This window comes from Dictyostelium discoideum (genome assembly GCF_000004695.1).
Source record: "Dictyostelium discoideum AX4 chromosome 2 chromosome, whole genome shotgun sequence".
Taxonomy (NCBI): domain Eukaryota; phylum Evosea; class Eumycetozoa; order Dictyosteliales; family Dictyosteliaceae; genus Dictyostelium; species Dictyostelium discoideum.
The window spans coordinates 5391048-5404805 of record NC_007088.5 but is presented as its reverse complement, the minus strand read 5'-3'; the positions used below and the strand labels follow the sequence as shown (position 1 = coordinate 5404805).

General features: G+C 21.8%; 8 protein-coding genes and 1 non-coding gene across 9 annotated transcripts in view; 4 read left to right on the top strand and 5 right to left on the bottom strand.

The window, feature by feature from the left end:
* Positions 1 to 1626, top strand: part of DDB_G0275403 (hypothetical protein) — a gene marked incomplete at both ends in the record, with an annotated part of 2308 nt that extends 682 nt beyond the window's left edge. The window contains 2 exons of the mRNA XM_638580.1: positions 1 to 844; positions 924 to 1626. The exon at positions 1 to 844 is cut by the window's left edge and continues 244 nt beyond it. Coding sequence (XP_643672.1) covers positions 1 to 844; positions 924 to 1626 — 1547 coding nt within the window. The remainder of the gene's footprint in view (positions 845 to 923) is intronic.
* Positions 1627 to 1785: 159 nt separating this feature from the next.
* On the bottom strand, positions 1786 to 2449 carry DDB_G0275351 (hypothetical protein; the record flags this gene model as incomplete). The annotated part of the gene is made up of 2 exons (XM_638579.1): positions 1786 to 2126; positions 2365 to 2449. 2 exons carry the CDS (start codon positions 2447 to 2449, stop codon positions 1786 to 1788), a joined length of 426 nt encoding a protein of 141 aa, XP_643671.1.
* A 633-nt stretch (positions 2450 to 3082) lies between these two features.
* On the bottom strand, positions 3083 to 3400 carry DDB_G0275349 (hypothetical protein; the record flags this gene model as incomplete). The annotated part of the gene is made up of 1 exon (XM_638578.1): positions 3083 to 3400. One exon carries the CDS (start codon positions 3398 to 3400, stop codon positions 3083 to 3085), a length of 318 nt encoding a protein of 105 aa, XP_643670.1.
* Positions 3401 to 3961: 561 nt separating this feature from the next.
* tRNA-Lys-CUU-4 lies at positions 3962 to 4034 on the top strand. The gene has a single exon. It is a non-coding gene; the product is annotated as a tRNA-Lys (tRNA).
* Positions 4035 to 4756: 722 nt separating this feature from the next.
* Positions 4757 to 4981, top strand: DDB_G0275347 (hypothetical protein; the record flags this gene model as incomplete). Its single annotated transcript, XM_638577.1, has 1 exon — positions 4757 to 4981. One exon carries the CDS (start codon positions 4757 to 4759, stop codon positions 4979 to 4981), a length of 225 nt encoding a protein of 74 aa, XP_643669.1.
* Positions 4982 to 5266: 285 nt separating this feature from the next.
* On the bottom strand, positions 5267 to 7650 carry DDB_G0275345 (hypothetical protein; the record flags this gene model as incomplete). The annotated part of the gene is made up of 3 exons (XM_638576.1): positions 5267 to 5440; positions 5628 to 6058; positions 6147 to 7650. 3 exons carry the CDS (start codon positions 7648 to 7650, stop codon positions 5267 to 5269), a joined length of 2109 nt encoding a protein of 702 aa, XP_643668.1.
* A 1613-nt stretch (positions 7651 to 9263) lies between these two features.
* On the top strand, positions 9264 to 10901 carry DDB_G0275343 (hypothetical protein; the record flags this gene model as incomplete). The annotated part of the gene is made up of 1 exon (XM_638575.1): positions 9264 to 10901. One exon carries the CDS (start codon positions 9264 to 9266, stop codon positions 10899 to 10901), a length of 1638 nt encoding a protein of 545 aa, XP_643667.1.
* Positions 10902 to 10983: 82 nt separating this feature from the next.
* DDB_G0275341 (hypothetical protein) lies at positions 10984 to 12155 on the bottom strand (the record flags this gene model as incomplete). Its single annotated transcript, XM_638574.1, has 2 exons — positions 10984 to 11732; positions 11834 to 12155. 2 exons carry the CDS (start codon positions 12153 to 12155, stop codon positions 10984 to 10986), a joined length of 1071 nt encoding a protein of 356 aa, XP_643666.1.
* Positions 12156 to 12399: 244 nt separating this feature from the next.
* On the bottom strand, positions 12400 to 13707 carry DDB_G0275339 (hypothetical protein; the record flags this gene model as incomplete). The annotated part of the gene is made up of 1 exon (XM_638573.1): positions 12400 to 13707. The coding sequence occupies one exon, from the start codon at positions 13705 to 13707 to the stop codon at positions 12400 to 12402; it is 1308 nt and encodes a 435-aa protein (XP_643665.1).
* Positions 13708 to 13758: the final 51 nt, after the last annotated feature.

Here is a 13758-nt window from a genome sequence, read left to right as displayed (position 1 = left end):
AATTACCAACATTAACAACTTTATTAAATATTTTAAAAAGAGAATCAATTCTATTATCAACATTACCAAATGAACAAGAAGAAAAGCAACTTTTAGATGACGAAGATAAACAACATTTTCATAATATTTCAAAACAAACTTTAAAACAGTTGATTTCAACAATGATGTTTTCAAATACATTCAATACTAAACTATTAGACCATTTCACTGAGAATTATTTATCAAAATATCAAGATCTATTCTACTATTCTTTAGTTTCAATTAATGAGATATCAACATCAACAATTGCATTAATAAATAAAAAGAATACCACTAGCACCACCACCACTACTACTGAACAAGAATTTAAATCAATTTATCCAAATGTATCAAGTATTTCAAAATTTGTTGAAAATTTATTTGATTTCTTAACATTTTTTGAACCATTACAAGTTGTACCTGATGAATGGGAATTTTGGGTTGGTAAACCACATTTCTCTTGTATCACTGAGAATAATTCTTCATTAAAAACTAAATTAAAACAACAATCAAAGAGATCAAATTGGGAGAAACCAAAGAATTTCAATGAAAAGGAATGGGAGAGATTATCTTCAAATTGGTCATCATTAACAAAGATCTCCTCTTATAGATCAATCTTTAGTAAATCTTGGATCTCTTTCTTAACTTTACCATTACCACCAACAATCTATAAACATGTTTTACTTGGTTTACCTGATCGTGTTTTCCCTTATTTAACCGATGCAAAAGTACTTTTAGATTTCTTTACAAACTCTTATGATTTAGGTGGTGTAACTTCAATTTTAGCTTTAAATGGTGTTTTCATTTTAATTACAAAATATAATTTGTAAGTATACTATAATTATATATATATATATATATTCAAGTAATAGTTTATTAACTTATTAATTTATTTATTATTAAAGAGAATATCCAGACTTTTTTAAAAAATTATATTCATTATTTCAACCAGGTGTTTTATATGCAAAATATAGAGCTAGATTTTTTAAATTAGCAGATTTATTTTTATCATCAAAATCTTTACCAAATTATATGGTTGCTGCATTTATAAAGAGATGTGCAACTCTTTGTTTAATTTCTCCACCATATGGTTCATTAATTTTATTACCATTGATTTACAATCTTTTACAAAGAAATGTAAATTGTCATTGTTTAATTAATAATCCAATTAAACCATTACCAAATACTCAAAATCAAGTACAACAACAACAGCAGCAACAACAAATTACTAGACAATCTGTATTATTAATTAAACAAGATTTACAACCACAACAACAAGAATCATTAGATAATATTAAAGGTTTATATGGAAATGATCCATATGATCCAATTGAAGAAGATCCAAGTAAATGTAATGCTATCTCAAGTTCACTTTGGGAAATTCAAATTCTTCGTGACCATTACGCTCCAGAAGTTAGTAAAATGGCAAAATTATTTGATAATGGTCTTAAAAATATCATTGATTTAAATGAATTCTCATTTGTCACTTATCAAGTAATGTATGAAAATTCTTTTAAAAAGAAATCTTCAACTGTTCCATTAGCTTATCAACAAAAATCAAAATTAATTGAACAAGATACTGATTTCATGTCTGATTGGAAATTTTAAAAAAAAAAAAAAAAAAAAAAAATAAACAAAACAAAACCAAACAAAACAAAATAAATAAATAATTAATTAAATAAATAAAAGTTCTATTTCTTTTTATATATATATTTTTTTTTTAAATATTTTTTAAATATTTTTTTATTTTTTATAATTTTATATAATTTAAACGGTAGTGGTGGTTGTTGTTGTAGTTGTTGATTTTTTAATTGTACCAGTAACATCAGTTGTAGTTGGAACACCATTTGCATCTCTATTTAATTTTACACCATTATCAACTGGTATTTGACTCTCTGCAAGTGAATATGGTTTAGTTTTTAATTCTTTTACTCTAATTTTATGTGGTTTTCCTTTAATATGACTTTGTAAATCTTCATTTGTAACAAAATGTTTAGAACAATGTATACAATAATTTTGACCCATACCAGGTAAATCTGGATCTACTTCAAATTTTGAAAATTTATCTATAGTTTCTGGTTGGATTTCATCAAAAATTTGATCAATGTCTTTTTTTTTAAAAAATTATTATTGTTATTGTTATATGTTTTTTGATTATAATAAATAAATTATTATAATATATATTAGTATTTTTATATAATATATGTTGTATGTATTTATATACATAAGTCATAACTATTATTATTATTATTATTATTATTATTATTATTATTAATATTATTATTATAATTATTATTATTATTAATATTATTATTATTATTATTGATGGGGGTGTTTATTTTTTACCTTTTGCTCTATTTTTTGTACTTCTAGCTCTTTTGTATTGTTTTTTTTTTGTGTGTGTACCACCATGACCACTATATCTACCCATTATTATTAAATCTTTATTTATTTATTTATATGTACAGTTTATAGAAAAAAATAAAAAAAATAAAAAAAATAAAAAATAAAAAAATAGGAAAAAAGAAAAAATTCTCAAAATTCGCTTTTCGTTTTTTTTAATTTTTTTTTTTTTTATTTTATTTTATTTTATTTTATTTTTTTTTTTTTTATTAAAAAAACGAAAGGATAAAGTATGTTGATATTTATAAAAAAAATAAAAATAAAAATAAAGAATAAAGAATAAATAAATAGTTTAATTATCTTTTTTAAATTTTTTTTATTTTTTATTTTTTATTTTTTTTTATTTTATTTTTTTATTTTAAAAAAAAACAAAAGATTCTTAATTTATTAAAATTAATCTTGATTAGATTTTTTTTTTTTTCTTGGTTTTCGTTTTGGTTTACTGTGTGTTTGTTGAGGTTTTTGTATTAAAAGGTTGAGGTTTTTGTATTAAAAGGTTGAGGTGTATTTGTGTGTGTGTATGTGTGTTGATGTTTTGTTGACGTTTTTGCAGTTTTATGTAAAAATTTTACAATTGATTATTTCTTTTTATTGTTTTTTTATTGTTATTATTTATTATTTATTTATTATTTATTTTTATATAATTTGAAGTATATTATATTTAATCCAACATTCCTTCTGGTAAAGCATCATCTGGATTATCGGTACCTTTTTCAGTTTCTTCTAAATCAGCTGATAAACATTTATAAGCTGGAGTAAGGAAAAGTGCTGCAAATGTAACTGTAACCCATGTCATATTTAAAATTTTTCTAGTTGTGAAACAAACCAAATTTGCTGAACTAACAATAATATTTCCTAATGTTTTGTTGGCGCTTAATCTACTAAAAAATCCAACTGAAGGTTTTGGTGTTTCGTGAGATGTAGTTGCTGGTAATGATTTATTTTTTTTGGTTGGTTTCTTTGTTAATCCTTTTGCCATTTTTACTAGTTATATATATATATGTTGAGGTGATTTAAATATTATTTGTGTGTTTGTTCCTCCAAATTTAAAAAAATGAAAAAAAAAAAAAAAAATAAAAAATTTCAATTTTTTTTTTTTTTTTTTTTTTTTTTTTTTATATTGTAATTTTTTTGAGTTTTATTGCTTTTAAAAACGAAATATTTGGTAGTGGTTAAAAACAGAAATTTACAGAGTTAATTTTTTTATTTTCCATAAATATTTCTTTTCTTTGGTCTAATTTTTTTTTTTAATTTTCCATAAATATTTCTTTTTTTTTTTTTGTCTAATTTTTATTAATTTAAATAAATTTAATTCAAATTAATAAAAAATTAATTTTTATAAATTTAATTCAAAAAAATAAAAAATAATGAAAATTTTGGTTTCTTATTTTAATTTTATAACATTGTTGATGTTTTTTGGATTTTTTTAAAATTTCTGTCAAAATGTGGATTAATAGTTTAATTTACTCTTGGTTGATCTTATTTATAAAAAAAATATTTCCGACAAATTTTTGTAATTAAAATAAAAATTTCATAAAATGCCCGGCTAGCTCAGTCGGTAGAGCGCCAGACTCTTAATCTGGTGGTCGGGGGTTCGAGCCCCCCGTTGGGCGAATTTATTTTTAAACCGACGACCACGAGGTCGTCGGTTCGACTCCCATATATAAACGCGTCTGGGTGATTTTCACATTACCACCATTCCGAGCTCAATTTTACCCAAAAGAGTAATTGTGGATCAATTTTTCTAAAATTTAAAACTCTGTTCTCATGGATCATGAGATTTAATATAGACCACTTAAATCTTAGATTCCACATTCGAATACTTTAAATGGGAATATAAATGTGTAAACTATGGTGTTAATTTTAAATCTTTTTTCTGTATTCTATAATTAGTTTGTACTATTTATTTATTAGAATTGGGTACGAGTGTTTCATTTTTTGATGGTTAGTCACTATACAATTGATTGATGAATTATTAATGCAATTATGTTTCTTTATGTACACTCTCAAAAGACCGTAGCAATTTTATAGACCATAATGATTTCCATAAATAAATAATTGAATTAAGGAAATTAGCTTGTAAAGTATATTGTATTCCAGAATCATTTCTTCCAAATATTATCCCTTCGACCAATTCATATAAGAAACTACGACTTTATTATTTGAAACATCTATTTAACCATAAACTGATTTTTTTTAAAGTTGTTTAATTCAATAAAACGGTTTGATCTTTATTTCCAAAAAAAAATGTTAATATAATCTAGAATTACAAGTTTAGAATTATCAAAAGTTAGCCAATGAAGATTCAATAGATTATTATCGTATTGATGGATATATGTACAATTGTGATATTGAAAACCAAAATGTATTTGTTAGTAGTTTTGGCGATTTCGAATGTTCAATTCTAAATACAACTACCACTTTTCCAATTGGTTGTTCAACAAATTCAAATTTAACCTCCTATTATAATTGTGTTGAAGAGATAACTCCAACACCATTATCTTGTATTATTTCCACTTTTGGTGCTCGTCAATGTGATAAAACTCAAATAATTCACTAAAGATTTGTAAAATTAGGTAAGTTTTAAAAATTAAATTTCCTATTTGATAATATTATTATCACTTTGAAAAAATCAAAATTAGATATATATATATATTTAATAGTTTTAAAAAATTATTTAAATTAGAAAGATATAAAAAATTTATGAATTCTGTGTTTATTAGAAAATATTGTCATTGCTTTTATTTTTATTTATTACGTGTTGTTATATTTTTAATTTTATTATTAGTATTATTATTATTATTATTTATTATTTTTTTATATATTTTTTTAATTATTACTACAATTATCTTTTACTAGATCTTTCATTTTTTTGTCTTTGGAACTCCAAATACTCTGAAGTGACTACATGCTTACTATCTTTTCTTTTTTGTAAAATGGACTTCATTGGGAAAGAGCCCAGTTTCTTAAAACTAACATCTAATAATAAGTCTGCATCATACATTACACTTGGTACTTTCTAAAAAGATATATATAAAAAAAAAAAAACAATTAAATTATTAGTAACTAATGTTTATTACTATTATTTATTATTATTATTATTATTATTATTATTATTATTATTATTATTATTATTATTATTATTATTATTATTATTATTATTATTATTATTATTATTATTATTATTATTATTTAAATTTATTTACCTTTATTAAATTATAAAGAGTTCCATAATCTCTACAAGATAAAATTTTCTCTTCACTTAATTTAAAGAAAGAAAGTGCAACTCTGAATAAAACTTTTGAACCTTCACTGAAAAATACATCCCAAATTCTAAAAGTTGTTTCAGTTGGAGTAGTAGTTGCCATTATACATAGAAACCATTGAGTTATGATTAATGGTAATGTTAAATTGAATGATGTAAGATGTTGATGTAATCTTGGTATTTTCTTTTGTAATAAATCATCGAAAACAAATCTAACATCAACTGATGAATCAATCATTGTATTTGTGAAATATTCAGTTGGTAATAATTCTTCAATAATTGATACTAATGTCCAATATGCTTCTGGTTCACTCATATAAATTAATAAATATCCTGCTATAAAATTCATACATTGGCAATAACCAACTTTTGCTAATTTTTAATAAAATAAAAAATAATTAATTAATTAGTTTATATATTAAAATAATAATATATATTTATATTAAAAAAAAAAACATACGATTTCTCCAAGAATAAGCAACTAAAACATTTGTTAGACTTTCCATTTTTTCTTTTGTATTTAAAAATTTATGATCAGGAAAAGTACGATCAACATCCATTAGAATTTGTTTTACAGCAACTGATTTCTTTCCAGCATTTTCTTTTAATATATTAAAGTATTCATCTTGATTCTCTGATAATCTTGCATAACCACCACTCGCTCTAAACCAAAGCATTGATCTATATTCACCTGGTATACCACCTCTAATTAATTCTTTTAATGGTTTTGGTATTTTTTGTCTATAACTTTTATATGATGAAGATGATGATGATAAAGGAGATGGTGAAGATTGTGATAAATTATTTGTACTATTATTATTATTATTACTATTATTACTATTATTATTATTCGGTATTCCGTTATTACTATTTGATAAAGATTGTGGTGATGGAGTTGTATTTGAATCATGTGAAAGTATATAGTGTGGTTTTACAACTAAATTATGTAATGCGCCTGGATTTTTCTCTAAAAATGACATCCAATTATCTCTTCTAATATTATCTTCTTTTATGAATTTATCTTTATAAATTAAATGATTTTGAATTTGGTCTTGGTCAACTAAAAATCCATAACTATCATACATTATTAAACCAGTATCATGAATTTCATTTATAATTACAAACTCATCAACATCTGATGAATCTTTTTCTTGTGATGATAATGATAATGGTGGTGTTGTTAATTGATCAACTTCTGATTCTTCTTCAATATTTTCAACAATTGCTGGTGTTGTTGGTGTTGTTGTTGTTGATATAATTTCCTCTTTTTTTTTTAATTCTTCATCTTTCTTTTGTAAATTATTACAACTATTATTACTATCATCAATATTATTATTATTATCATTATTATTATTATTATTATTATCATTATTATTATTATTATTATTATTATTATTATTATTATTATTATTATTATTATTATTATTATTATTATCATTATTATTATTATTATTATTATTATTATTATTATTTACAGATTTATTAATTATTTGTGGTGAAGGTGGTGAAGATGTTGGTGGTGAAGTTGTAGTTATTCTTGGTATTGAACCAGTATTGATAGTTGCTCTTCTAAATGAATCTGTAACTGATGAAATGGATGGTGATGTTGGTGTAGATGTAGTTGTTGAAGTTGCAGTAGTAGTGGTGGTGTTTGAATTTGGGTTTGTAGAAGTAAAATCATTCGTACCACCAGGATAAGATGTATTACTTTTAGTTCTTCTATGATGACCAAAACCACTACCACCTTCACCATTACTAATTGGTGATAATGGTAACATACTACCTCTTTTTTGTGGTGGTGCTGATGATAATGGTGAAGATGTTGGAAATTTAATTGAACTTATATTTGGTGTTACATTTTTTGGTGTATCTTGATAACAATTCACTTCAAAACTAACTTGTGTTGTACCTGATACATTGGCTGTACCATTTTCATTATTATTTGTATATACATTTGGTTCCATTGTTGATATTTTATTTTATTTTTTTATTTTATTTTTTTTTTTAAAAAAAATTTTATTTATTTTATTTTATTATTATATATTTATTATATATTTTTTTTTTTTTAAAAGGAAATTTTTTTTGTATTAAATAAAAGTAACAAAAAGGATATTTATATTACAAATATTTAATATTTTATTATTATTATTATTATTATTATTATTATTATTATTATTATTATTATTATTATTATTATTATTATTATTATTATTATTATTATTATTATTATTATTAATAATTTTTTTTATTTTTATTTTTTTTATTTTTGGAAATGGGTGTATATGAATTTATTACTACAATCCTTTTTTTAATAATTCTGAATGATACAGAGATTGATAACCAACGTAATCTCTTTACTTTTTATATTGGTTTAAAATTTTTCTTTTTCTTTTTCCTTTTGCCTTATTTATTTTTTATTTTTTAAATTTTTTTAATTTTTTTAATTTTTTTTTTTTTTTTTTTGTAAAAAAGATTCTGTTTTGTTGTGAGGTTGTCCAAATAAAAAAACAAAAAAAAAAATATAAAAAAAAAATTAAAAAAAAATTTTTTATTTATAATTACAAAAATGGATATGAAAAATTTGGCTGTGTGTTTGGGGGTTCTGTGAAAATATTTTTCTATACTATTATTATTATTATTATTATTATTATTATTATTATTATTATTATTATTATTTTTATTATTATAATTTTGATATTTATGAACACTTCAATAAAAATAGAATTACTAATAATAGATATGTGTGAAAAAACACACAAAAACACACAAAAATAAATAAATAAATAAATAAAAATAAAAATAAAATAAAATAAAAACAACAATAACAACCTGGTTATTGTATATGAAAATATGTATTGTTTTTAAAAAAAATAAAAAATAAAAAAATAAAATATTTTAAAAAAAATAAAAAAAATAAAAAAATAAAAATCAAAAAAAAAAAAAAATCAAAATAAAAAATAATTTACTTTTTCCACCAAACCTCTTTTTTTTTTTTTTTTTTTTTTTTTTTTTTTTTTTTTTAAGCTATGAATGGCGTTATTAAATTTGGGTATGGATTATGAAAAGCAACATCATAGATATTTATATTTATAAAAAAAAAAACAAAAAAAAAAAAAAAAAAAAAAAATAGATATTTTTAAATAAATATTTTATTTAAATTAATATTAAATCTTTTTTAGTGTAAAGTGTGTACTCTGAAATCAAACATATTTAAAAAAAAAAAAAAAAAACTAATAAAAATTATTTAAGTAAAGGTTAAAGGAGTTTCAATCAAAAATTGTTTTTAGAGTATTATAATAATACTCTGAAAACAATTTATTTATTTATATTTTTTTTTGACCTATTTTTTTTTTTCAATTGAAAAATGACTCATTATTTGCAGTTAGACCATTTTGTGGAATCTTTGACCAGGAAAATCAAAATGAAAAAAAAAAAAAAAAAAAAAAATCTTTTCACCTCCGCAGTGGCATTTTTTTTTTTTTTTTTTTAATACAATAGTTTTTTTTTTTTTTTTTTTTTTTTTTTTTAATACAATAGTTTTTTTTATTTTTTCAAATCAATAATTTAAAAATAAATAATGGAAACAAATTATCATATTTATTCTGATAATAAAAAAAATAATTTAAATAAAATAATTGAAACAACACCAACATCAATAAAATATGAATTACCAGATGTTTTATTATTATCAGATAATGATAAAGTTGAAGGACATCCATTGACAGATCCATATTATACAAAAGAAGATAAAGGATTAATGAAATTAATGTTATCATATTTTGTAGAATTTATGAGACTCTCAAAAATGAAACCATTATCTGACAAAAAAAATAAAGATAGACCACATTTTAATGTCCAATTAGATGGAAATGAAAAATTAAGATGCATTATCAATAATTATGAAAAAGCATTAGAAATGAAAAATTATTGTTGTGTAGGATTCTTTGGTACTAAAAGTTTTGATGCTAAATCCAAGTTAAATGAAATTATTACAAGTGACGATGCATTGGTTTCAATACTTCCTGAATTTCCATCAATTATTGGTTATGTAACAATTCAAAAAGAAAAACCAAAATCCCAAGAACTTTTATCCCATCTTCCAAATACAATTGACGATAATTATGCAAATATTGTAATTATTGAAAATTTTGAAGTGGTAAATGAATGGAGACGTCATACTGTTCATAGAGACGCCAATCAATATTTATCACCACTTTATTATCATATGGTTAGAATTCATAATGCTCAAATCTCAATTCCAGCTGAATGTTTATCAGAATATTTCCAACTTTATCAACACGACCAATTAGATATTAATTTCATAAGAACAAAGTATTATTCATTCACACCAGATGGTAAAGTTAATTTAAGAGCATTAAGAGAATATAAAGAATTGAGCTTTGCATCTTTCCTAAGTCCAAATTCTTTTGAATTCTTTAAAGAGATTGTAAATGAAATTGGTAAAAAATTAAAAGTTTCTACAAAATTAATTGATATTTATTCATTAATTAATCAATCTGAAAATGCAGGAGAATTAATTAATGAACCACCACATAAATTAATGGTTGAATATGGTGTTGATTTTGCATTTATGTGTGGTTTAGCATTTGTAAATGCAGGTCCAAAATTATTATCACCATTGGTTTCACCAGTTAGAATTGAAGATCATTATCAAAATAAACCAATTTATTTCAGTAATTTAATTGTTAAAAATCAAAGTACAATTAATGAACTTTCAAAAGATTTAACATTTATTCATAATGGTAAAGATTCATTTTCAGGTTATCAAATTTTAAATAGTCATTTAATAAACAATCATCAAACTTTATCAATTGAAAATTATTTTAAAAATTCAATTTTTACAGGTTCACATTTAAATTCAATTGAATCAATTAAATCTTCACAAGTAAATGATAAATTAATTGCTTCAATTGATTCAACAGTTTTAGATACTGAATTATTAAATAATAGAATTTCATTAGAAAATGATATTAAAATAATTAAAACTTTAGGACCTTCAGCAATGCCACCACTAGTTTCAAAATTATCATCACCTCATTCAAAATCTTTTTCAAATGAAATTCAAAATTATTTATCATCAAATGAAATTTCAAAATTATTAGAACCAATATTATTAAAATTTAATTATAAAAGATTTGAAATTGTAAATTCATCAAGTTTTGATGATATTAGAAAAACTATTAATTTAAATTAAAATATTATTAATAAAAAGAGTTTTTTTAATATAATAAATAATTATAGTTTTTTTTTTATTTATTTTTTATTATTTTTTTTTATTATTTTGTATATGGTACTAATGAATCAGGTAATGAAGTAAAAGGTATTACATTTGTAGTTGCACAAACTCTTGGATGAGATACTTGATATTGAATACAACTCATTCCTTTATGGCAAGTTGCGTCATCACATTTTGGAAATTCACATTGTTGACTTGTAGTATTACAATATTGATTGAATAAACATACACCACCTAAACAAGGCTCACCATCACCAGGACTAAATGGTTTCCATTCAATACATAAACCACCCCACCCAAATTTATCACATTTCCAATCGGTGGGACAAAGATTACAATCAAATTCACGACCTATTAAGTCAATATTCAATGGTATACAATCTGCATCTGAGAAAATACCTTTGCCACAATAGAATTGATCTGGGCATTTGATTTGGTCACATGTTACACTCTGATTACTTGGTACTGGTAAAATTGTTTTAAAACATGATACAATATCTAATCCATCCAATGGTTTACACTCTGTACCTTGTGGACATTCAACTAAACCACATCTCGACGGTAAACATTGTTGTACATCTCCAATGAATCTACAATTAAATTCTGGTGGACATGATGAATCACAATTACCATTACCATAGGTAACATTGGTTAATAATAGCTTACTATTTTGATTACACTTTGGTTCAGAAACACAACATGGTGATTTTAAAATTGTTTCACATTTTTCAATTGGTTCAATTAAACATTCTAATCCTTTATTTTTACATCCTAAATCTTCGCAAGTTTCTTATTTTTTTTTATTTTTTTATTAAAGTAAAATAAAAATAGTTAATATTAATTAAATTTTATTGTTATTATTATTTATTTATTTTTTAATTATTTCATACTATTTGGAGTTGGAAAAAATTCAAAACCAACCATACTATCTATTGGACCATATAATTCATAAACAACACCTGATTGAATGTGTCTAAGACAACCTGTTACATTTTTTGATTTTTCATCTCCATATTTAACTGCACTATCCATTGTTGAACAAATACCCATTTGACCAGGGCAACAGCTATTTAAAAATAATGGTAAACAATTTGGATATGCTGATAAACATAAATCTGTATTTAATAATTCACATTCATAACTTGATTTTATTATTTTTATAAATTGATAAAATATAAATAAAAATAATAATAATATATTACATTTATTCATTCTATTTTTATATTTTTTTATAATTAAAATATAATTTCAAAACACTGTTTTCAATAATGTATAAATATATATTTATTTATTTTTAAACACAAGATTTAAAAAATTAAATGAAAAAAATATTTATAAAAAAATAAAAAAAATAAAAAAAAAAAACACACCATTTATTGTCTTTTTATTTTGTAAATTTAAAATAGAAAAAAAAAAAATAATTTGTATTTTTATTATTTATTGAAATTAATTTTTCTTAAATCTGGAATTTAGAAAGATCAATATTAAAATGATCACGTAATAAATCCATTCTTCTTTGATGAAGTTCATCTTGTAAAATGAAACCAGAATTAAATGTATTTATTAATCTTTCATAATCTTCATTATAATAGTGATTGGTTGAAACATGTAATTCTTTTTCAAGTTTTTTAAATATTTCATTTTGTTTGAAAATAATTTTATCATTTTCCACTTTTCCATCACCACTACTACTACCACTACCAACTTTGTCTGAATTATAATCAAAAGATTGATTATTATAATCATCAAATGTTACAAGTTCTTCTGGTTCAATATAATAAACTTCTTCTTGATAAACTTGATTATTATACAATCCATCTTGATTATTATCATTATAATAATAATAATTATCATTATCAATATAATTATTATTATATTCAAAATGATTTTGTTCAACTTCTTCTTGTTCTAATTCTTCTTGTTCTTGTTTTGAATCATTATTATTATTTATTTTTTGATTTAATCTTTGTTCTAAATCTTCAGGTTTAATATATTTCATAGCAAATCTTTTAACTCTTTTATCATTAATTTCAAAAGTTTTGATTTTAGAGTTTTTATTGTTGGAATTATTTGTAGATTTTTCAATTTTTAATTCTCTATCAATTTGTTCTTGTTTAATAAATTGATTTAAAAATTTATTATATGACATTTTTTCAACGATTTGTTGGTACTCTTCTTCTGTTAATATCTTAATTTCATATTGTTCATCTTCTTCCTCTGATTCAGATTCTTCTTTTCTTTTACTATAACTCCAACTACTATCATTGTTTATATGATTGGAAATAGCTCTTCCACTACGTATATTTGGTGTAAAATAATTATAAATACTTTGATATTCAACTGGAGCTTCTGATTCATTTAATTTCTTTCTAATTAATTTTGTATATGATGGTTTCTTTATTTTTTGTGGATTTCCATGTTCGGCATTATAGTTTACACAATCTTGATGAAAATTTTTGTGTCTTTCTTTAATTTCTTCAACTTTTTTTTTATATAATGGATAACCTTTCTTTATAAAATCTTGAGCTGTTACTAAAAATGTACTAGATTCACTCATACGATATCCCCATCTATAACCTCTATGTCTAGTACGGTGAGAGTTATCTCCAAAATTTACAAGTTTTACCCAAAGTCTTGCATCCTTTACTTGTTCAACTTTTGCAAGTTTTAAATCACCATTTCCACCTCTTATTGATACATAATCACCTACTCTAAAATGATAATCAAATAAATTCTTTTCATCAGTTTCCCATTTATAATCCATTTTATTTCTTTATTTTTTTTTTTTTTTTTTTTTTTTTTTTTTCTCACATAA